This window comes from Lytechinus variegatus, chromosome 1, assembly GCF_018143015.1.
Source record: "Lytechinus variegatus isolate NC3 chromosome 1, Lvar_3.0, whole genome shotgun sequence".
Lineage (NCBI taxonomy): Eukaryota > Metazoa > Echinodermata > Echinoidea > Temnopleuroida > Toxopneustidae > Lytechinus > Lytechinus variegatus.
In genome coordinates, this window is record NC_054740.1 from 28925069 (window position 1) to 28950039 (window position 24971).

The following is a 24971-nucleotide window of genomic DNA, read 5'->3' on the forward strand; positions in this document are numbered from 1 at the left end:
TGTTGAATTACAATAAAAACTTTGAAAGTTTTTGGATCTGATGAACATCCTGTGCAAGTTTCAGGTCACATGATCAAGGTCAAAGGTCATTTAGGGTCAATGAACTTTGGCCGAAATGGGAGTATTTGTTGAATTACCATCATAACTTTAAAAGTATGTTGGTCTAGTTCATAAAACTTGGACATGATAGTAATCAAGTATCACTGAACATCTTGTGCAATTTTCACATCACATGACCAAGGTCAAAGGTCATTTAGGGTCAATGAACTTTGGCCGATTTTGGGGTATCTGTTGAATTACATCAAAACTTTGAAAGTTTCTGGATCTGATTCATGAAACTTGGACATGATAGTAATCAAGTATCACTGAACATCCTGTGCAAGTTTCAGGTCACATGATCAAGGTCAAAGGTCATTTAGGGTCAATGAACTTTGGCCGAATTGGGAGTATTTGTTGAATTACCATCATAACTTTAAAGTATGTTGGTCTAGTTCATAAAACTTGGACATGATAGTAATCAAGTATCACTGAACATCCTGTGCAAATTTCACGTCACATGACCAAGGTCAAAGGTCATTTAGGGTCAATGAACTTTTGCCGATTTTGGGGTATCTGTTGAATTACAATAAAAACTTTGAAAGTTTATTGATGTGACTTTTGAAACTTAGACATAAGAGTAATCAAGTATCACTAAATATCCTGTGTAAGTTTCAGGTCACATGATCAAGGTCAAAGGTCATGTGAGGTCAATGAATTTTGGCCACATTGAGGGTATTTGTTGAATTACCATCCTATCTCTGTAAGTGTATTGGTCTAGTTCATGAAATGTAGAAATAAGAGTAACCAAGTATCACTGAACATCTTGTGCGAGTTATAGTCAAAGTCAGCACTGTTGCTATTTTGAATCGCGTGATGCAGGTGAGATGGCCAGAGGCATTCCACTTGTTTTTTATTTACCGGTACTCGCACAGCATTGGCACCACTTTTCCGACATTGAAATCTTTTTGAAATGTCATCATAACTTAGAAAGTAAACAGACCTAGTTCATGAAACTGATAAGGGTAATTAAGTATTAGCAAACATCTTGCCTGAGTTTCAGGGCACATGACCAAGGTCAAAGGTTGAGGTCAATGAACTTAGACCATGTTGGGGAATCAACATTGCAATCTTAACCAAAGATAAGTTTTTGAAATATCATCAGAAGTTATAAGGGTAATGGTGTATAATTGGAGATCCTGCCTGAGTTTCAGGTCAAATGACCAAGGTCAAAGGTCACTTAGGGTCAACAAACTTTGGCCATGTTGGGGGTATGTGTGAAATAGTCATCATAACTTCCAAATTTTATGGATCTAGTTCATGAAACTTGGACATATGAACTATCAAGTGTCCCTGAACATTCTGTGTGAGATTCAGGTCATATGACCTAGATGAAAGGTCATTTAAGGACATTGAACTTTGGCCATGTTGGGATTATTATTTTGTTGAATTATCATCATAACTTAGAAAGTTGATAAAACATCTACATATGGGTAATCAAGTATGGCAAGTCAGGTGTCTAATATATGTCAGTCAGTTCTACATAATTTAGGGTTCATTCTGAAGTATCACTGAGTCTTGTACAGAGAAGATCATACATGCACTTATTACCTCCCATCTTGATTTCTGCATTGCACTTCAATCTCAGTTAGATCGCCTTAGGAAACTACAACATAATGCTGCCCGTATAGTCACCATGTCCCCTAGGAGGAATCACATAACCCATATACTCATACAGTGGTTACCTGACGTACATTGCATAACTTAAATTGCTCCCACTTGTTTCCCGTTCTTTATATGGAACTGCACCACAATACAACTCTAGCTTGATAACTCCTTGCAGCCCCTCTCGAAACCTTAGGTCTGCTAGTTCATCCTTATTTGCTGTACCACAATTTCATAATTCATGGGGGATCGATCATTTCAACATGCTGGGCCATTCCTATAGGATAAACTTCCAAAAGAAATCCGCAATATCTCTTGTCTCACAACTTTATAAAAGTTCTCTGAAAACCTGTACTGACCACACAGAAACGTTAGCGCTGACAGTATGTGCACTAACAGAGGCTCTGTTTCAACCGGTAATGTGGCGGCGATGCCTAATTGAATTGAATTGAATTTATTCAAACCAGTCAAAGGAGAACAAAGTAAAAAAATGGTTACATATTAAAGAAGTGAAACAAATGACAGGTTTGGGACCCCAAAGAAGCACAGCTTGTAATCAGGGGCCCCTGCATATGATATTTTACTCAAACATGGAATAACTATTAGAAGAAAAAAAATACAAGGTATTTAAAGATCACAACAGGAACATTACCAACATGCAAGCATACTCACACAGACAAACACACCCATTCACATTCCAAACATGTCACCCCAGGTGCAACTAACAACTGGTCTTAAATTTATCAAGTAGGTATTTATGACATAATTTCTTAAACCGAGACAGGTTACTGCTGCTTTTTATATCAGCAGGACACATATTCCATTCTTTACCGCAAATTGTTCTGAAGGATTTCAATGTAGCATTAATTCTAGCAAAGGGTTGGTGAATAAGATGTCTCTGATGTGTGTTATAATCATGAATCTTAGAATTAACCACAAAAGTTTCTTGTAAAAAAGAACAATGCAGGGATTGGTATTTATACATGAAAATAACACAATTCATCGAGACCATTTCATTAAATGGTAACATTTTCAACTGCAAAACAGCGGGGAACTTGGAGCCAGATAATTTGAATTTGTTACATATCTTATAGCTTTCTTTTGAAGAACTTGTAGTTTGCGTACATGAGTACTATATGTTTTCCCCAAGCAATATTGCAATACATTAAATGTGGCATGTGTACAGCATTATATAAAGAAACCAATGTTCGTTGAGGTAAGAAATATCTTTCTTTTGATATCACACCAACATTACAAGATCCTTTAGAAACATGCATTATTAAGGTGATAATTCCATGACAAGTATTCATCAACTGTGACACCAAGAAATTGCACAATTGAACTATATTCAATTTGTCGACCACCAACTATTATTGAATCTATATTATCAATGATCCTCTTCCCCTTTGTTCTAAATAAAACACGTTTTGTTTTACTTGTATTCAGTAACAGCTTATTACAACAAAACCAGGCAAAAACATGACAAATTTCAGTATTTACCTCCCGAATAAGACTTTTCAAGTTCTTATGAGAAAGTAATAAACAGGTGTCATCAGCATATAAAGAATATGTAAGCAATTTGAAAGAATTAACATTATCATTAATATAAATTAGCAAAAGCAGCAGACCAAGGACAGATCCTTGCGGTACTCCAAATTTAATATTTCTATATTCTGAGCTGACACCGTTGATAACTACAAATTGTGACTGGTTTTTTAGATAGCTTTTAAACCAGTTTAAAGTCATCGCACGAATGCCATAATATTCAAGTTTAATTAAGAGTATGCTGTGATCAATGGTGTCAAAGGCTTTACTTGAATCAAGGAATGCACCAAGGCAAAATTTTCCATCATTCATAGCAGTGATAATCGTGTTAACCAAGTTTAATACACCCATGCTAGTAGAGCAATTTTTCCTGAAGCCATATTGATGTGGTGTCATGATATCATAATGCAGCAAATAATCATTTAATCTTTTGTACATTATTTTCTCTAAGATCTTTGAGAAGATAGGCAACAAAGCAATTGGTATATAATTTTCATTGCATTTACGATCACTCTTTTTGTAGACAGGAACGATTTTAGCAATTTTTATCTTAATGGGAACAGTACCTTGAGAAGATACATGTATTGACTTATTGAAAACATGACACAGTGATTCAGCAATGACATGAATGCAACCTTTGATAACTTTAGGGGAAATTTCATCTGAGCCACTTGATTTAGAAGCCTTCAATGAGGACACCAGCCTTGTGATTTCATAAACTGATGTTAGTCTCAGAAATACATGTAGAGATGATGCATAATGTTACAACAATGCATTGCTTAACATTCAAATAAATGTATTGACTTAACAATCCAAAAGATGTGACTGAGCTTACTGTTCATTCTCTATTAGTCTAACAACGTTTCTGTGCAGTCGGCTCTGGTTATTTATTCAAGTTTTTAAGTAATTATTCCCCCCCCCCTTTTAGTAGGTTTCCTTTTCTTTTTCTTTTCTTTTCTATATCACGCCATGAGCATCATTTTATGATGGATACCGGCGCATTACAAATGTTCACATTATTATCATTGTTTTGCACACGTCTTAGGTCACATGATCATGGTCAAAGTTCTTTCGGGTCAATGGGCATAGTATTTTATTGTCTCACCTGCGAAGCAGAGTGAGACTATAGGCACCGCTTTTCCGGCGGTGGCGACGGCGGCGTCAACATCAAATCTTAACCTGAGGTTAAGTTTTTGAAATGATGTCATAATTTAGAAATTATATGGACCTAGTTAATAAAACTTGGCCATAAGGTTAATCAAGTATTACTGAACATCCTATTACAGTTTCATGTCACATGACCAAGGTCAAAGGTCATTTAGGGTCAATGAACTTAGACCATGTTGAAGGAATCAACATCGAAATCTTAACCTGAGGTTAAGTTTTTGAAATGTCATCATAACTTAAAAAATATATGGACCTAGTTCATGAAACTTGGACATAAGGTTAATCAAGTATCACTGAACATCCTGCATGAGGTTCACGTCACATGACCAAGGTCAAAGGTCATTTAGGGTCAATGAACTTTGCCGAATTGGGGATATTTGTTGAATTCCCATCATAACTTTGAAAGTTTATGGATCTGATTCAAGAAACTTGGACATAATAGTAATCAAGCATCACTGAACATTTTGTGCAAGTTTCAGGTCTCATGATTAAGGTCAAAGGTCATTTAGGGTCAATGAACTTTGGCCGAATCGGGGGTATCTGTTGAATTACCATCATAACTTTGAAAGTTTATTGGTCTAGTTCATTAAACTTGGACATATGAGTAATCAAATATCACTGAACATCCTGTGCGCATTTCAGGTCACGTGACCAAGGTCAAAGGTCAATGAACTTTGGCCGAATTGGGTGTATCTGTTGAATTACCATCATAACTTTGAAATTTTATGGATCTGATTCATGAAACTTGTACATAAGAGTAATCAAGTATCACTGAACATCCTGTGCGAGTTTAAGGTCACATGATCATGGTCAAAGGTCATGAAAGGTCAATGAACTTTGGCCATGTTGGGGTTTTTTGTTGAATAACCATCATATCTCTGTAAGTTTATTGGTCTAGTTCATAAAAAGTGGACATAAGAGTAACCATGTATCACTGAACATCTTGTGCGAGTTAGAGTAGTATTCAAAGTCAGCACTGCTGCTAAATTGAACCGATGCAGGTGAGACGGCCAGAGGCATTCCACTTGTTATCATAATGTTTTCTTTTGTGAATAGTTATTCAATAGCTGTTTTCAAAGTCAGCACTACATGTACATGTATATTGAATTGCATATTTTAGGCAAGACTGCCAGAGGCATTCCACTTTTTTTGTCTTTGACATACTCCCTAATTTTTTACAACTTTTAAATGTAAATTAGCATTAAGTATTTGGTGATAAATCATTTGTTCAGTTATATCTCTCAGAGAGTTGCTTGTTTTTATTTCTTTAACAGGTAATTACACACGTGATGAACTGGATAGAAGATGTGATGATTGGAATTTGGCTTATAATACATCACAATACTTAAATAATAATGACACATGTGGAAATGTAAGTCCATATGTTGTATTTAACATTTCTTTCTGTAGGAGTACCCACCCCTTGTTGTTTGCAGAGTTCACAAATGTCCTGAAATAATAAGTGATGTATTTCTTCTTGTTTTTCATCATTTCTTTTTAATATAACTGATACAACAACTATAATCGGTGACTTTGTGACTTTAGCAAAAATTTGTAAGAAAACCCTACCAAGCATATTGCTACCTGTACTAAAAGTGCTTCCCCAAAGTCCTGTCGGTTATGAGATTTATGCCACTAACAATATTCCATTTCATCCCTCAAATGATGTTCACAAGATCTTCATCTTACTTCTTATAAATGATGTCAGTGATATGCAATGCTTATCCACATTAATCTGCAGGATTGGTACAGTGTATATGATTATAAAAAAAAATTATTACATTATTTTATTGAGTTAAATATACCTGAAAATATGAATACAAAATATTTCATATCTTCCTAATATTCTTCTTATTAACAACACAAATTGCTGGTAAAATCTTGAAGACACCAGGCATAGAGTCCATTTGCTCAAAAAATTCTAACCATTAATAGTCTTTGAGTGTTCCCTCTAAGATGTTTAAAAAGAAAACAAAAATCAAATTTCTTAGGTGTACAGAAACAAACTTAAAAATCATAGCTTTCCTTGGAAATTTACACACCTGTTATTGTTTTAATAGCTTTTGATACTATTATTTTAAGGGAAATTGTAGTAATTAAATGAATCTCAAGTTTTAACTATGAGTAATGAATGCTGAATAATTCAAAGAATTGGGGTGGTATTCTTGGACTTTTCTTCATATTTTCTCAAATATATAACAAAATTCAGTATGATGGAAGGTCTCATAACTTTGTCATAAATTTGGTCATAGCTTTTGTCTTTTGTCTTGTAGCGCAAAATAATACTGCTTGTTGCAAAATGTATTATGAACTTTCGACAGGGTCTAGAAGTCATAAGTTATATTTTATCTTTTAGTACTAAGATAATGTATATGTCAAGCATATTAAAGCCTACAATTAAATGATTTAAATTTTATCATTTTCACTCATTTTTTAGTATTTTAAGAATATTGTTTCATTCTACTAGATGTTATGCCCTAAAGGTTGATGTTTTAATCTCTGTTCTTTTTCCCCCTCTCTGTTTTACAAATTCTTCTCAGCTCTATGTCTCTGTGTGTAATTAGCACATTAATATGTACAGTTGCACAATTCTGGCTACAATATTTAGCATCCCCCCCCCAGTCCTTGAGCCACCCTAATGGTTCAAGAAATTTCATTATGAACAAACAGTGATTTCAATTGGTTTGTGTGAGAAGATGGGAGATTTTTTATAGAGGAGAGAAAGAACACACAATCCCCAGAATACTTATTTATGACATTCTTAATAGCAGTGTTTATTCCACTGAGTTATAATAAGAGATATGTTAGGCAAGTCACTTCAGCACAGGGGCAGGCATATGACCTCTGTATAAAAAATTACATTTTTTAATAATGATTTGTATTTATTTCTAATTCATTACAGGAAAATGAGACTGGTGAATTTGAACCTGTAACCTTGATTGAGGATCGTCAGGTCACAGCTTGTGAAAACTGTGCGTACAATGACTGTACATCTGACTGCTGTGAATACTAAAATCACTTAACGCAAAAAGAAAGTGTAATCTTACAAAAAAGCATGGGGTAATAGTCTGATCGGAGTTTTCATCAGAAGTGCGATACAAAGATATGTATCTCAAATCAGTAAGTCTATTTTCATTGAGAACACTTTGAAACACGGGCTAAGAATTCACACGGGAGGGTCTTTTTTTAAATTTTCACGAACATATTATTTTTCTGGGAAATTATCATTTTTCACAACAAGGAACAATATAGGTCACTGTCTGATGTATTTTCATACTTTATTGTCTATATATTATTATTGTTATAACTATATAATTATTATTATTGTTATTATTTTTAGTAGTAGTAGTACATGTAGTATTTTATATTACCGTAAAATAGCCTTAAAAACTGACATACTGAAGCTTTTCAACATACACTCATCAGAGTAAAAATCGCATGAATGACTAAAGCGTTATTATAACTAATTTGTCTTTGTAAAAAAAAGTTTTATTTTGATTGAGAGGAGCCAGAAAAACTGAATTGGAGACAGTGTAAATTCCAGTTGTACTTTATGAAGTATCAATTCTTGTGTCAAATCAACTTTCGTATTCAAATAATGCAAAAGTAGAGCATTCCTTCATTCTGAAACTGTTTGCAAAATTCTGTAAATCAAATTAAAGGAAAACACTCTTTAGATATAGAATATGAGCATGGTTTTAGTAAATAAAGTGTGAAGCATTCTTTTACTATTGGGTTATACATATGATTACTCCTAATTATGTTGTTTTTTAATCTTATTTTGTGTGTATAGGCTCATGTATTCTGGAAAGAAAAATATACCTTTCTTTTGATTAGTCATGATATACTTTTATTCATATTTACCATGATTAAGTTTTGATATTTTATTGATGACAGTCAGGAGGATGTTCATTTTAAATGAGAATTGTTAGTTTTAGTTATCTTACAATATCTTGAAGGTAAGCATGGTGGGGGAGGCTTCCAAATTGGTGTAAAGATATCACAATGGTTTGTAGTCCATTGTTGGCAGGTACATGTATCCAACATCTCTGGAGGACAAGTGTGCTTTAGAAGGACATTAAAAGTGATATTTGCTAGTCTCTTTTAATAGAGATATTGTAGTGATCATCATGGGACTGAATACTCCATATAGAGAGGATGTACATTCACATTCAATTCCTGCATTTTGCAAGCTTGAGGTTTTGCTTTTGTTAAAGAGCTTAGGGATATGTTAAGGTCAAAATTAATTTTAGTAAAATAAAAATATCAATACATTCATTGCTTTGTAATTGCATATTTGTTTTAGAGAGCTATTTCTTTAGAAGGAATTTAAAGGTATTAAGGTCATCCTAATGTCATGTTATTTTTTTAAGTAGAGAAATTAAGTTAAGGGTGTTATACTCATCAGTGCAGGATTGAATGAAGTGGGGCTTTAAGCCATTGACTACTGGAAACAAGGTAGTCCCTTCGTAAATTATATTGGAATAATGTAATTAAGTAGTCAATAGGTTGAGATGTAAATAATGATCGTCTTTATGGTAGATATGTTTGATGAGTCTTCAGAGCCTTGTTGGATCTTCGTGCCTTGGTTAATTCAGCCAACCATATTTCATTCTTGATATCACTTAACAGGCATCACTATACAGTATATATTCAATTTGTGTTTAGTTTTATACTGTTGTGAATGTACAGAGGTGCGCATAATTTAAATGAGCCATTGTATTGTATGATTATAATAAATGGTAAATTGTATAGTCAGATATTTGTTTTTTCTATAATCAAAGTATGGTATATCAAAACCCTATTCTGGTTTTGTGTACCCTTAAGATGGCAGTGGTTTCTTGTTTGAAGATTGCCATTAGCATGACAAAATAAAAGTTAATCCTAGCATTGGTAAAAAAAAAAAAATTATAGGAACACTTGAGGATTTCTACCAGATTATTTTGCTCATGTTTGCCTTCAAATTTTTTTTTATTGCTTGTTTCTATTTTTTATATTTTAATGATTTATTTGTTTTAATTGTAATTATATATGTATATAATTTTTTTAAATTTTTTTTTTTTGGGGGGGATCATATTCAATAGTAAATGTACAACTGCTGATGCTGAAAGTGTTAGTATAAAGAAACTATGACTTTAATTTTTTTATTTCTGTTGTATTTCATTGAATGTGGATAATGAAATAGCAGATTACTGAAAAAATATAATTTTTTTCTTTGCAGAAGTGGTTTAGAAACCAGCTGCTCATTGTTTGAAATTAGGTCTTTAAAATAGTTCATAGTTAACATGTTTTTTAAAATTATAATTTGATTTGCGTTTGTTACCTATATTATACTTATGCTGGTATATAACTAAGGAGTTAACATAATTGCCTATTACACAGGTTAGTTATTAGAGTAGGCCTAGGGAGCATGTAAGTCTGTTTGACAAGTGCAACTCAAGAATATTCAGATATCCCATACTGGTCTTGGTCTTGCATGTAATACTCAGAATATTCCAGTCAATAATGGAAATATAAGTTGAAGCATATGAGCAGTGCCATGTCTGTGAACTGTTGGTTGTAATTGTAAATATTCTTGAATCAGTCATTATAACAGCATGCACGTGTACTTTATCAATTTTTAGATTGGTTATTCTAGGTGTCTTTCACAGATATCAAATTATTTCCAGCTTGCCATAAAGAAAAATGTTTAAGAATTACTATGTAGTTGGTAGCATTTTGATGTCATTAAATGATTTGCTTTAGTAATCAAAAAGTTGACTGTAATCAAAACTAACTGAAATAAATGTGACAATGAGTGAATGAGAAATTGACCAGATTAACCCTAACTGGGCTGGGGTAAGGTCTTATACCCCCACCCTCCCTCAACGTTTGGTGTGAATTAATTCTACCTTTCTAAAAAGATTTCACTGCAATGTCGTACAACATATTTTTACCTAGTTTTTCACATCTTGGGATACTAAATTTGTAACCCCCAGTATGCATATAATCTTAAGATACACTCATCATACCAAAATGAAAAAAACATATATTTTGTGTAGAATTTTGATAAAGGCTGTGTTTTAGCCCAAATTTATAGTATGATTACATTTTCGCCATTACTTAATCACAACGAATAAGTTACATGTTTTTTTATGATTGCAAAAATGTAGCTAGTAAACCTAATTGTCTGATAACTAAAGGTGAATTTGCGTACATAAGAATAACATTAACTATCATATTAGGATGTTTATGGATTTATATCACCCCCCTGATTTCACAATATTACATTGATATAAAAATATCAATAAAAAAAAAATGTAGAGTTTGCAGCTTATGCTATGGGCAAACTGTGTGCTGATCTTTTCAAAAAGCCAATTGTGTGATCAATAGCCAAGATCATTATGTACCAAATAGCTGGGCTTAATTAGGGTTAAACTTTGCCACTTTCTCTTTTTTTTCATTTGGTGAAACAGATGAGAAAATTAATCTATGATCAGGACAAAATGTTCAGTGTTTTTGTAAATTATGTGATATAGCATGAAATGCAAGATAGTTTTTGTAACAAATGTGTTGTATTGTAATTGGTACAGTGTGTCAAAATGATAAAAATATGGGGGAGTTACAGGGAGGCTCTGGGCTGAACATAGTTACATCTTAATACAGTAAAAATCACTGGGCAAAGTGCTGAAAATTTCATCAAAATCTGATCACAAATAATGAAATTTAAAGTTTAGCAAAACAGTTTAATGCCCATGTTCATAAGGTGGTGTGGCCACATCCCCACTTTCGCTTTTATGTTACATTTATTTAATGAAATCACAATTATTTCATTTTTTCATACATGTGTTGTCTCTGTTGTATCAATATGTTACAGCTGTGAATATCTAATTCAGTTTTCAGTTAGCTCATTGAATATTCATGAAGACATGCCTAGAACTGTTTCATAAAAATAATGCAAATCTTTAAAATGCTGTAATAGTGCTATTCTTTGTCCAGTTTTGATGTCATTTTCAGTGTTTTGTTTGTCTGATATATTGTATTTTCAGCCAGAAGTACCCCTTTAAAACAGTCTGATGTAGTGAACAGAGGATAAAATACATATATTTTGACATGTTGGCAAGTTTTTCTTTAATTGCTATTTTTGCATGGAATTATGAAATTTGCTGTGATATCTTGGCATAAGGCATCTTTTTGGTGAAAAAGAAATATAGAGCAGCTGGAAATAATTATCTATTTTAAGGATTTTTGTATATAATGAGGTTTATGAGGAACTGTCTACATGTACATGGTCTGTTTTAATCTTTTTATGTCGATGTTAATCATATTCTTAAGTAGAAAACAATATGATCTCATTTTGAGTACTTTGGAAATACTTCTAACCTGTTTGTATCAGCTGTATGCAACATCACAAACCTACATGAAGCAAACTTGTTTTAATTTAAGATAAAAAGTTTATTAACAATTCAAAAAATTGATGGTATTCCAGAATACAAAATGTTTTTAAAAGCTTAAAATGAATGGAATTGTTATTACTTTAACCATTATTGTATCATTGCACAAGTCAATTGGTTGGTCATTTTCCAAAATACAACTTATAACAAAATATTTTGGGGGACATAATTGATTTATCATCAAGCTTATTTTCAAAGTTTCAAATCGCTATTACTTGTATGTATTTATACAATATATTTCTATAATCATTCTACATTTGAAATGAAATTAGCAATGCAGACCTCTTGACATTTCTGAAAGAAATGTAGGATTTTTCTGTAAAACGAAAGAGAAAACAAGAAAACGATCTGATTGGATCCAATGACTAGTTCTAATAACTGGTCCTGGTTTTGAGAAGAGGATGTTATATCAAATAACACAGATCCAGACAACACTGCATACCCATTGTTTTGCTCAGGGTTCAGAATGATAACATACAACTTGTTACCTTTGAATAAGTCCAAATGCCCTTGGCTAGGCTTCGGGCGTGTTAGAATTGTTCCAAAGGTACCTCATGCGTTTGGTTCTTACTATCTTGATCTTGATGATGTGTATCTTATGTATATCATGAACCTGGTTCCATGATATCCACTCCGGCAACAATTTCTCTGCTATAAATTCCACAAACAACTAGAATGGCCGACTTCAGTCCTGGGTTTAACACTATATATTCCCTATCCTAAACCTAGTCATAAAACACTTTTGAAACCCTAACCCTATATTTCAGATGAAATAAGCCCAGAGCAATTGTCGCCAAAGCAACTGTCGCGTCACCTACTAGCCTTGCATAAGAACGGATGCCATCCAAGTATCATTGCACCTGTTGCATTTCAGGTATACTACACTGGTCAAAATATACCTTATGCATTGTCATAATCTCAAAGCGCCCTCCCTCAGAGGATATAGTAATACATGTAAACAGAGTTGTCAGAGATGTGTCAGCTGCAGATCACCAATGCAGGCAGGACAATGGCTTCAGCCTCTTAGATAGTGGCGCAATGTGTCAGTGCATAAAACATCTATTAGGATTCCATTTTCTGAATTCAGAATGGTTGAAAGGTCTGTGAAGCCTAGTATGATGTTTCTTGATGTTTGTCTAATTTCACACTTTTTAAAGTTAAGATTACCACACAATATTCAGTGTCTTGGATGTCCTTGACTGCAACTATAATTGTAATCAACATCCATGGTAGCAAAGCTGAATTATAATTTCAATGTGTAAGCCCTAAAATTACCAGTGTTACTACATGTAAGTTACTCATGCAAGCTTCCTGTAAACATAAGATTTGCACTGGCAACGTTGGATGCAAGATTATACTCCATACAGGGCCATTAAGAAAGTGGGTTGTTTTCTTCAGTTTTCTGATGTGCAAATTGGAACAATTCCAATATTTGGCAAAACGGGGATGTGCCCCCTCAATTCATGCATTTTCTGTAAAAGTTAACTACCCATGTTTTTTATATCGGTGAAGTAAACTGATGTGACTACCACTCCAAAACCAAGAAACCGGTGCCTTGAAGTTTCTTCGTCAGTAGCCAAAATATTAATTTGGACAAAGTAAACATGAATTAGTTTATCTCAAAGAATAATTCTTCCTTTGACACCATTTTTTCTGGACTATGTGCACATATCATGCTCGAGTAACCCCAAACTGTAAACTTCGTTTTGAAGCCTCTCACTGAATTTGTCCTGCTTTAATCAAGTACTTTGTGGGTGATTTTGATCAATTTTGACAAGATATATATATATATAATTTCAAGGCTTATGAAATGCTTTTACTAGATCAATTCATATCTCAAAATTCATTTTGGGTGACTTATTGTTGGTTTAGGGGTGGCAGGTCACAAAGCAGCCACTTAAAAAAAATCATTCACAGCAATTACACAGAATATTGTTTGAACGTAATTCAAGGCATTCAGATCTTTGTTATATTTGATGAACCATCAGCTTGTGGAGAATCAATTCATCAGCTCAACTTCTATATTTTTCATGAAATGTACTACTCAGACATTGTTAAGTGTTTTCTTTCAATTAAAGTATTAATTCACTAGATGTACTTAAATTTGTCTTGTTTAATAAGTCTGCCTACATTTTGAGTTTTGATGGAATTTAAATTTGTGTGTATGTTGACAGTGTGTGCATGTGTACGTTGTCAGGAGGTAATTTACTCAAAATCCAAAGCCGATGAACGTTATACTATGGCCACAAATACCTTTACTAATGCCATACAAACAAATTTTGTCTCGCATGAACAAAGTTTGGCAGAGACTTATTGATCACTTTTCCAGTCAGTCTGTTAATTTGTTATAAAAATGTTAGTTTTTGTTCAATTTGCTCTCATTTCTGCATCAATTAAGTTCATACTTGGCACATATGATCCTTGAGTAATACCACATGTGAGACAATTATGGGATCAAAGGTTAACAGGGTTCAAATGATACGAGGTCATGCCCATCCTTTTTTTTTAGTTTTTGTATTACATAGTAACAAATGGTACAAAATTGTTCGTCCGGCATTCGCAAAGGTATTAATATTTGTAGCATATCCTGTTGGCAAAGCCAGTGTGTGTGCAAAGTGCAAAGTTTGTATCTACTTCAGATACGCCATACTTACCTATTCCCTTAAAAGCCATTCGATCGCCACGCTCGAATACACCCGGCAAAAAATTTCTCCTATAAAAGGAGAAAAAGTCTGCAACGCAGACTAGAGCCCCGCACGACAAGGAGGGAAACCCCGCCCTATATACTATAAGTACCTTGCGTGCGTGGCTCACTTCCTCTTTCTTTTGCCGGCGCCCGAACCTAACGGTTGTGTGGCGCTTACGCTCAGTTAGAGTTTCTATACACCCAAACAGTACAAGACTTTTCCCAAAGTAGACAGAGGTCTCAGAACCCACGTCTCAGGGCAAAAAGTAGACAGAGGTCTCAGAACCCACGTCTCATTACAAAAGTAGACAGAGGTCTCAGAACCCACGTCTCATTACAAAAGTAGACAGAGGTCTCAGAACCCACGTCTCATTACAAAAGTAGACAGAGGTCTCAGAACCCACGTCTCATTACAAAAGTAGACAGAGGTCTCAGAACCCACGTCTCATTACAAAAGTAGACAGAGGTCTCAGAACCCACGTCTCATTACAAAAGTAGACAGAGGTCTCAGAACCCACGTCTCATCACAGAAGTAGGCAGAGGTCTCGGTACCCACGCCTCATCCGATCCCACAGCCATACCAGACGGAGGTACGTTTCAGGCCCCACGTCTATATTATCCACCATAATGAGCCAAACAACTGGATCGAAAGACTCTCCCCGTCAGGGCCCCAATCAAGCCAGTAATAACACTTCCCAGAACAATACGAAAGAGGATGGAGCTATGAAAGATGATGGAGGAAAGAAAACCCCAAATATAGCCAGGTCTAAACGAGGTACAGGGTTCAAAATCCCCCTCAAAGGAAAAGTCAAGACCCCCTCCCAGGCCAAACCCAAGGGGAAGACAGAAACTAAAACCCCTACTCCGGACGAATTAACCCTCGGGACGTCCGTCACCTTACTGGGAAAGATACCGAAGGGGGCCGAGTTTTCTTTGGACGACTCGGATAAATTCGAGACGATTCCCGTCACCAAGAAAGCGAAGATGGGGGAATCAGGGAAGGACGTAAAAACGGGTTTTCATCCCCCTGACGACACGGACATTGCCTCGGCGGCATGGTTCATGAAGATGTTCCAGGCGGCGCAAAAATGTATGAACTTGTCGAATCAGCCGATTGCAGGCGACACCAGCGCCCCTACCAGATCAGCGGCGCAGACCAAAACTCGGCCCGACAGCCCAGGCGCCCCGACGCCGGACGGGCCGCTGAGGCGTGACGGAGTACCGGCGAAGCGGCCACGGCCAGGACAACGGGACATTGAAAGCCGTACTCGGGGGAGAAGCCCGAGTACCTGTCATGCTCCCTCTATTGATATAAATGAGGATGATTCAGACTCTGAATATGGCTACCATCGGCCCATAGCATCCCGCAAGCGAAAATGGGCAGACACTTTGCTGTCTCAACTTTCTACTTCAGGATCAGAGAGACAGAGCATTGCTAGCGGTCGTTATGAGAAGGAGGGGGCTTCAGTGATTAGTGAGGGTTTTTCTTCAGCTATTTTTGCTTCCAGCCCCAGCTCTCGCCATGATAGCGTAGAAAGCAAGCCTGTTTCGGCTGCAGATTTGATTACGAAATACTGCCCCCAGCTTAAGGCAGAGACTACCGACTTGGAGGAATCTAAGCCTATTTTCTGTCTCGATTCGGAGCTTGGGAGACAATCTGTCAACTCAGCTGCGGTGAAGCTTGACAAACCCTTCTCATCCTGCCTGAATTACCTTAATGACAGGGGAAGGGATTTACGTCCTACCAACAGAGTGGTTAAGAAGCACTTTCGCTTTGGGGAACGAGACTTTAAGCACGCTTTCAAGACTCCCACAGTCCCAGATGCAGCCTTTTGTGTTGGTGATGCTAAGGCTAAGAGATCGCGCTACTCTAATCAGAATCCACTCGGGTCACGTAGATTTAAGCGTATGGAGAGTCAGTTGACCTCTATTGACCAGGCAGCCAGGGCATCTATGCGCCTAGCAACCTATCACACATATCTTTTGACAGCCTTTCGGGAATCTGAGAGACTATGTATCTCCCCAGAGGATCGCAGAGACATATGGGAGTGTGTTATAAAGATTGCAGAATACCAGTTTGAACAGGCGTCGAGAACGGCCTTACTTTGCACGAGAGCAAGACGTTCACAGGTCATTGACCTACTTCAGATTGAAAAAAATGCTACTCGACTACTCGAAAGACTGCCAGCCTGGGGGGATGACCTTTTCAGTGGTCGTTTTCAGGAAGTTTTAGAATCTTCCATCTCTGCCTCTTCCACGGCTGATAAGACAGTGTACAGGCTGTCTTCACATTCTTATGGCCAACGTTCCTCCTCACGTCAGCAGGCCTCTGGGCCGAGTAACCAGCAACAGCAGGCCCCCCCACAACGCGAGGTCAGGGATAGGAGGCCCCAGACCAATCAAAGGACCCCTAAGCCCTTTCGGGGTCGACGCAGATCGTCCCGCGGTTCTCAGTACCCCCCTAAACACTTGTGACTCCTTGGCCGGACCGTTTTCCCCAGACTTACTAGCCCCCATAGCCCCCGTAGGAGGAAGACTCATTTTCTTTGCAAAAAATTGGAGCCTCATAACAAGAGACAAACTAATTCTCAGGATAGTGCGGGAGGGATACCGGGTCGAGATCGACCCAGATTATCGGGACGCGTTCGCACAACTAAGAACCACCTCTGCCCTCCCCCGCTCTCTCGAAAAGAGAGAGGCTCTCTTAAGGGAAATCAACGAACTAGAGAGAAAGCGTGCAATTTCCAAGGTGCCCTCCAGCCGAAAGATTGTTTTGTCAAATGTCTTCCTAATTCGGAAACGGTCCGGAAAATTCAGGATGATCCTGAATCTAAAGAAACTAAACAGGTTCATCGAAAACAAGCCATTCAAGATGGAATGCCTCTCCAAGATCCTGCCCCTGCTTCGCCCCCACGAGTGGGCGGCATCTATAGACTTATCGGACGCGTATCTTCACGTTCCAATAGCAAAGTCCTCTCAGCATCTCCTAGGTTTCGCAATAGGAGGGGACACTTACCAGTATCAGGCCCTCCCTTTCGGCCTTCGCTCTGCTCCTCGCATTTTTACAAGGCTCGTCAGGGTAATTGCTGCAGAGCTAAGAAGAAGAGGGGTAAAAATTTTTTGTTATCTCGACGATTGGTTGATCCTCGCCCCCTCAGAACAATCCCTTCACAGACACTTGAAGGTCACTATCGCGTTAACGACAAATTTAGGTCTTCTCATAAACTGGGAAAAATCAAGATTGACTCCAACTCAGACTCCGGATTTCCTTGGAGCATTTATAGACATCCCGCGTCAGCTGGCAGCCCCCCTTCCCCACCGGGTTCAGAGAACGAGAGCAGTCGCGGAGCAACTCCTGTCCAGTCGTTTCTCGACTGCGAAGACTTGGCAGATTTTTCTGGGACTCTTAGCAAGCTTAGTGGATACAGTCCCCCTTTGCAGACTGAGGATGAGACTACTCCAGCTACATCTCCTCAAGTTTTTTCGCCCACCCATGGACGCCGAGAAAACCTACATCCCTCTATCTCCGGAGTCAATAGGGGCCATTCAGTGGTGGCTTCTTCCCTTGTCTCTGACCTCAGGGAAGCCCTTCAGAGGTCCCCTTCCGTCAGTGGTCATCCTAACCGACGCCTCAAACCAAGGTTGGGGCGCAGTCATGGACTCGAAGAGGGTGTGGGGGGACTGGACTGGTCATCAGCTGAATTTTCACATAAACAGGTTGGAGATGATTGCGGTGCAGTTAGCCCTCCAACACTTTGCATCCGAGATAGTGGAAAAGTGTGTCCTGATAAAGTCAGACAACCAGACGGTGGTAACATATCTCAACAAAGAAGGGGGAACTCGGTCAAGGACCCTTTGCAGACTGACTCTAGAGATTTTGACATGGTGCGACAGTCGCAACATCACGGTGAAGGCATCCCACATTCCAGGAAAGGAGAATTACATAGCAGACTTCTTATCGAGGGGACGCTATCTCCCCTCGGAATGGATGCTCCACGAGGCTGTGGCCAAGGAGATATTCAATCAATTCGGCAACCCACAGATAGATCTATTTGCCTCAACACTAAACAAGCAGATCACTACTTACTGCACCAAGCACAGGGATCCAATAGCAGTGGCGACAGACGCCTTCTCAATTCAATGGGACAATGTTTTCGGTTATGCTTTTCCTCCATTTGCAATCATCCCCAAGGTACTTCAGAAAGTAGAGGAGGAAGGAGCAACCATACTGCTAGTCGCCCCCTGGTGGCCCCGCCGACCATGGTTCTCAACGATAGTCGGCCTTCTGTGGGGGAGCCCAGTGATTCTACCGATGAGGCAGGACATCCTGAGTCAACCAGGGACCCAGCACTACTACCCCGAGCCCAACAAACTGAGGCTCACACTGTGGCCCATTACAGGGCAGCAGCAATCAAGGCTGGACTTTCTGAACGGGCTGCCAATTTCTCGGCCGAATGTTTACGGTCTTCCACACGATCAACCTACGACTCCAGACTCAGTCACTATGTTAGATGGTGTCGGCAGGCTAAGACTAATCCATGCAAGGCATCTGTAGGTGAGATTGCTGAATTTTTTATATCTTTGTATGACAAGAATTTGGCATGTAATACTATTCGAGGTTACAGGTCTGCCATAGCTGTCCTACATGAAGGCCTTGACAATGGTGAATCTGTTTCCTCCTCTATTTTTCTGTCAAGGTTATTAAAGTCCTTCTTTCTTAACAGACCCAGTAGAAGGCTTCTTGCTCCTGCTTGGAGCCTTCCCCAGGTGTTAGTCTCCCTCAGTCAGCCCCCTTTTGAGCCAATGCATAATGCATCTTTGCGGGATTTAACCATAAAAACTGTTTTCCTTCTGGCAGCGGCTTCTGGTCAGAGGCGTAGCTCTATCCATGCTCTTACCACAGCTCCTGGGCATATTCGTTGGGAGAAAAACAAGGTTAGACTTATTCCTCATGGTCGTTTTCTTGCCAAGAATCAACGGGAGTCCTCTCTCCCTCTTGAAATTGTTCTACCATCCATAAGTTCCTTTTCTTCAGTTAGGGAGGATAGGTTTTGGTGCCCGGTAAGAGCATTAAAATGGTATCTTGATAAGACTAAACAATTTCGTGCTTCCGATCAACTTTTTGTTAGTTTTATTCCCCCTCACAGGGCCGTCTCGCCGGATACTATCTCTCGTTGGATTGTGGAGGCAGTGAAATCTGCTGGTGATCCAGTCATCATTCACCAGAAAGTTAGAGCCCATGACACAAGAGGATTGGCTGCTTCCTGGGCTTTATTCAAGGGCGTACCCATGGAGGATATAATGAAAGCGGCATATTGGTCCAACACTAATACATTCACATCCTGCTACCTCTCGGATGTCCTCGGTGATGAATCCAAGTTTGCAAGGGCCACCCTGTCCGGTTCCCATCGCTAATCCAAGGTATGAGTTTAACTTTACAAGCTTGTCTTTAGTATCTTGTATAATAGATTTGATCTGTAGGGCCTCTTGGCTTTGGCCTGACCACCTCCCATAGTTGTTTCCGTGGGAATCTGGCTTTTAAGGGAATAGGTAAGTATGGCGTATCTGAAGTAGATTATGTTGTTCAGTAGTGAACACCATATCTACGAAGTAGCCATACTTACCTATGCTACCCTCCCACCTCCCCTCTTTTTGTTTCTGAGGTTCGTTTGCCTAAGAAAGAGGAAGTGAGCCACGCACGCAAGGTACTTATAGTATATAGGGCGGGGTTTCCCTCCTTGTCGTGCGGGGCTCTAGTCTGCGTTGCAGACTTTTTCTCCTTTTATAGGAGAAATTTTTTGCCGGGTGTATTCGAGCGTGGCGATCGAATGGCTTTTAAGGGAATAGGTAAGTATGGCTACTTCGTAGATATGGTGTTCACTACTGAACAACATAATCAAATACTCCTTTTTAACCTCTCGTGAGATCGTCTGACATTTACCATTTCCAAAGCCTGTAATCAACAAGTCATGTTCTGAAGTTTTCTTTTTCTTTAATTTCTCATCTTCCTTTCACTCATCTTCGTGCTTTCACAATCCTTATCCTTCTATACCTATATTCTTCTACCTTTTCTCCTCTTCATTTATCTCCTGCTTCCCCACTTCTCATATTCATCCTTATAACTTTGTTCTTTTCTTGTCTTATTCACACATTTTTTGTTTTTGTTTCAAGAGTAGTGAATGTGACCTAATTAATGGGTACAAGAAATCAAGAATGGCATTGTGAGAAGCGCAGAAAGTATCTTGTTTTATTTTGATAAGAAAAATGGCTCATATCAAAGGTTCGCCATAATGAAAAGAAAAAAAAATTAAAAGGTAGGTAAATAAGACAAACGAAATACTGAAAATTTCATCAAAATCGGACAAGGAAAAACAAAGTGATGACATTTTGTGGAAAAAATATCAAAGAGTTCCATGCAATGAGCAAGCTGATGTCACTTTCCCACTTATTCATTTATACTTCATCATATCAAATTGCATATATTAAAATTCTGTCAACCAAGAATGAAAAAGTATAGGATTGCAAATGATTTAAGTTCGAGAACTTCTTTATTTGTTATCAGATTTTGATGAAATATAGTGTTTTGCTCAGGAAATGTTATTTTTAAACTAAATTATTTTCATAATATTTTTATGACAAACGAACTCCTCCAGAAAAAAGCCTTGCGATTCATGAGATAATTTGTGCAGGAGTGGTAGATTTGACCAAAAGGACTTCCAATATTATACATTCATAATAAAAATATGAGTACATATGATTGAATAAATTTTCATTATTGTGATATATTCCGCTTCAATGTAAAAATTCAATTTGAATATTTTTTTAAAGTAAAAAATTTGAGTGAAATGTTAAGACACAAATTATTGAGTGGAATATTTTGGCCAAAAGACGATGGAGGGAAATAGATAACTGAAAGAAAACCAGACAAATGTTGAGGAAAAATGGAGAATTAAAGAAAAAAGGAAAATGGAAGTAAAATACAATTTATTTTCATACTTGGATATGAACTACCTATTCTAAAGCCAGACTCACACGCTTGCATTTCAAGCTGCACATTGTCGCGTACAGTAAGGCAAGTAAATTTAGCCAGTGTATTACTACATGTTTATCAAATGTGTACATACCTATTCTACCTCAAAAGCATAATGGCATAATTTGATTTGTCAAAATCATGACTTTTTCTTAATAGTTGGCAGCTCCGTTAAACTCATGAATCAGCCGAGTTGTAGTTTTCATACAGATTTATGCCATTACTAGATGGTGTTATGAATGCACATAAATAAATTGTATGTTCTCATACATAACTTTTAGTTTTAGCATTTATGCAGATAAAACTGCATCATATCATTGATCGCCCAACATGCTAGTTTTGGTAACGATATCAAAATGAGTTCGTACAGAATCCAATGAAATGACCACGAAAGTGTCTGTATAAATAAAACGCATGTGCCAAAGGATTCTGGAAGAAATTGTGTAATTGCTGAGAAATCAGCAAATAAGCACAGGATTCGGGTAGAGCGTCAGGCCCGACGCTCTAAGCAATAATTATACATTGTCCCACGTGCGCTTATCTGTGTTGGGGATCTTCGGTGTGAACATTTTTCGGCGTAGATTTCACAATATCAGTCACCTTGAACGTTTCGATGCTATCCTTTAATCTAGACCAACAGAATAACAAAGAAAGAAAACATTAAATCCAGATGTTTCACAAATAACCCAGTGAGACCTATTAATGAACAGTATAAAATTGATACTAACTCCTGATCAATCTTATCAAATTTGTTTCAGTTTATTAAAAAAAAATTTCCAGTAATAAACAAGAAAGAAATCCAACACAACTGTACTGGCATGCATGTATAAAGACATGTGGTTGTGGTTGGAAATAATCAAGTGCTAAGTAATGTGTAAAATAAGCTTGACAACTTTTTTTTTTTTCTTAAAGTCAACATAACAATATTTGTTTAGCAATAATGCAGCTTTAAATTAAGATTCAACATGAATAATTTGGCTTGCTTAAAGCTTTGTCAAAATTTATTATGCTGATCATTAAAATACTTAATCTTTATTGCAAAGATATTCTCTTGAAATCAGCAAATAAGCACAGGATTCGGGTAGAGCGTCGGGCCCGAAGCTCTAAGCTATACATTGTCCCACGTGTGTTGGGGATCTTCGGTGTGAACATTTTTCGGCGTAGATTTCAAGATTTCACAAAGTTCAGTTAATGTAACTGTACCAGATCTAGATCCTCGATGATAAACTGACATTTAAGCCTTGTTTACAAACTTTCTCATGAAATCAGTGTTTGTTGCAACTACTGGAATTTCTCTTTAACCATGGAAATCAACATTACATGTATATATCCAATTCTCTTTTTTTTTTTACTTCACTTCATGAACTTTCATATGAAGCATAGGGTGAAGAAGGATCAGTTCAGGATGGTCACACACGAAGGGGTTCAGATGTACATACTGGAATTGCCCTTATACACATGTGATGCACAGGGCCATAAGTACTTGTGTGTACAGCTATATAACATAGTCCCACGGTCCGTACAACATTACTTCAGACTAGCAGGTGTCATCTGGTAAAGGTTTCCTGCGGCATAGCAGCATCAGTGAAGAATCGTAGCTTGGATGGAAGAAGTTTGATGACAACGGGCATAGCTTCAAACCTATCGTTGTCAATGGTATACCAGGATTCCTCAGCCTGTAAAATGATAACAGGACAATGAGTTACATGTAGTATGTCCATCCTGTCGTTAAATTTATATAATATAATAATAGGCATTTATAGTGCGACCTATCTAGAAGTAATCTAATCAAATTTGCATGGTTATCATTATTATTACTACCCCAGCTTTACTTGGTTTTTATACAAGCATAATCTGAGACACAAAAAAAGTAATAAAAATTACTGTATTTTGTCAGAGTCTTTGTGCCTTTGATACTAAAAAAAAAAAAATGGTTGCCCTGATACTTCATTATTTAAAATCTCTGATATACATGAAACTGTGGGTGCCAAGATAACACTCAATGTAGTGGGAGCACTCTTATTAACTTCAAACAATGTGTAAATAAATGCACTGTACATATACATAGTGCATGGGTGCTTTTTTTGTGCAAGATTGAGCACACAGGCATGCCTTCATACATCCTAACTCCAAACACAGCGGTTGATATTGGGATGATATCGAGGTGCCTTCAATATATATTTTGAAATTCTATTTCTATTCAGATATATCTTGCTGATCCAAGAAATGTTAAATAATAAAACAAGGGAAACGCCAAGCATTGTCTCGCCTGCATATTGCAGTCATGAAGAGACTGCATGTCAAAACTAAAGGTCATGTCATTAGTGGAACAAACAGATAAGGTCATATGCAAAAAGCATCCGAACATACAGTACAAGTCAGATATCTTTTATACCTGTTTCAAAGCTATAGAAAGTTGTGTGTACAACACAGCACAGTGCCAGTCATGGAAAGTTCATTGACCTTTGACCTTAATCAAATTCAACTCTCATTCGAACTTGACCTGCACCTTCAAAAGATGGGCCTCTTGTATGAATTTGGTGATCCCACCTCGAAGATATAGAAAGTTATTATGTGTACAACATAGCACAGTGCAAGTCATGGAAAGTTCATTGACCTTTATTCAAATTCGACTCATATTCGAACTTGACCTGTGCCTTCAGGAGATGGACCTCTGGTATGAATTTGGTGATCCCACCTCGAAAGCTATAGAAAGTTATTGGGTGTACAGCAGTGCCAGTCATGGAAAGTTCATTGACCTTATTCAAATTCGACTTATATTCGAACTTGACCTGTGCCTTCAGGAGATGGACCTCTGGTATGAATTTGGTGATCCCACCTCGAAGCTATAGAAAGTTATTGGGTGTACAACATAATTGTTGACGCCGACGCCGGAATAGTGATACCTATGTCTCGCTCCACTACGCAGGCGAGACAAAAACAACAAACAAACCTAAAATATCTGTGATTAAGTGACATTCAGTGGAGAAAGCAACTCGCTATCTCAGCAAAAGACATCCCATGCTCAGCTACAGGGAGTAAGATAGCATATGGGACAATGTGAGGAATATACTATTAGTATTCATTATGTGTTACAACTCAAAGGATTGTTGCACAAAATATGATTGCACTTGATAAAGGTATATTTTCAAATTGTGTGGGATTTGTTGGATAAGTCAGTCGAACCATGTCAGAATCCGTCCATCATTTTATGTGTAACAGAAAGCACCCCTATCAAATGTTTATGATTAATAAGCCACAATTTAACAGTACCTCTTTTAGGTTAGGCCTAAGATGTACTTCTCCTGCAGCAATATCAGTCACCTTGAACGTTTCGATGCTATCCTCCTTCAATCTAGACCAACTGAATTACAAAGAAAGAAAACATTAAATCCAGATGTTTCACAAA

The 24971-nt window shown here is 37.4% G+C and overlaps 3 protein-coding genes across 4 annotated transcripts in view; 2 read left to right on the forward strand and 1 right to left on the reverse strand.

The window, feature by feature from the left end:
• Positions 1-13312, forward strand: part of LOC121410558 — a 113148-nt gene extending 99836 nt beyond the window's left edge. The window contains exons 11-12 of the mRNA XM_041602729.1: positions 5688-5785; positions 7316-13312. Of these exons, the coding sequence (XP_041458663.1) occupies positions 5688-5785; positions 7316-7426 (209 nt within the window). The 3' untranslated portion in view covers positions 7427-13312. The remainder of the gene's footprint in view (positions 1-5687; positions 5786-7315) is intronic.
• A 4097-nt stretch (positions 13313-17409) lies between these two features.
• LOC121410566 lies at positions 17410-19766 on the forward strand. Its single transcript, XM_041602741.1, has 2 exons — positions 17410-19087; positions 19680-19766. Exons 1-2 carry the CDS (start codon positions 17410-17412, stop codon positions 19724-19726), a joined length of 1725 nt encoding a protein of 574 aa, XP_041458675.1. The 3' UTR covers positions 19727-19766.
• Positions 19767-22869: 3103 nt separating this feature from the next.
• LOC121410574 (acylglycerol kinase, mitochondrial-like) overlaps positions 22870-24971 on the reverse strand; it is a 35093-nt gene continuing 32991 nt past the window's right edge. For both annotated transcript variants that reach the window (XM_041602760.1, XM_041602753.1), the window contains 2 exons: positions 24836-24926; positions 22870-23238 (listed from right to left, as the gene is read on the reverse strand). In XM_041602760.1, the coding sequence (XP_041458694.1) occupies positions 23110-23238; positions 24836-24926 (220 nt within the window). In that variant the 3' untranslated portion in view covers positions 22870-23109. The remainder of the gene's footprint in view (positions 23239-24835; positions 24927-24971) is intronic.

Bases quoted from the DNA above. Each gene is read 5' to 3' on its own strand.
- LOC121410566 (XM_041602741.1), top strand. From the start codon at position 17,410: ATGCCTCTCCAAGATCCTGCCCCTGCTTCGCCCCCACGAGTGGGCGGC. The intron at 19,088-19,679 runs GTGAGATTGCTG...TCCCCCTCACAG, and splicing joins TCCATGCAAGGCATCTGTAG to GGCCGTCTCGCCGGATACTA.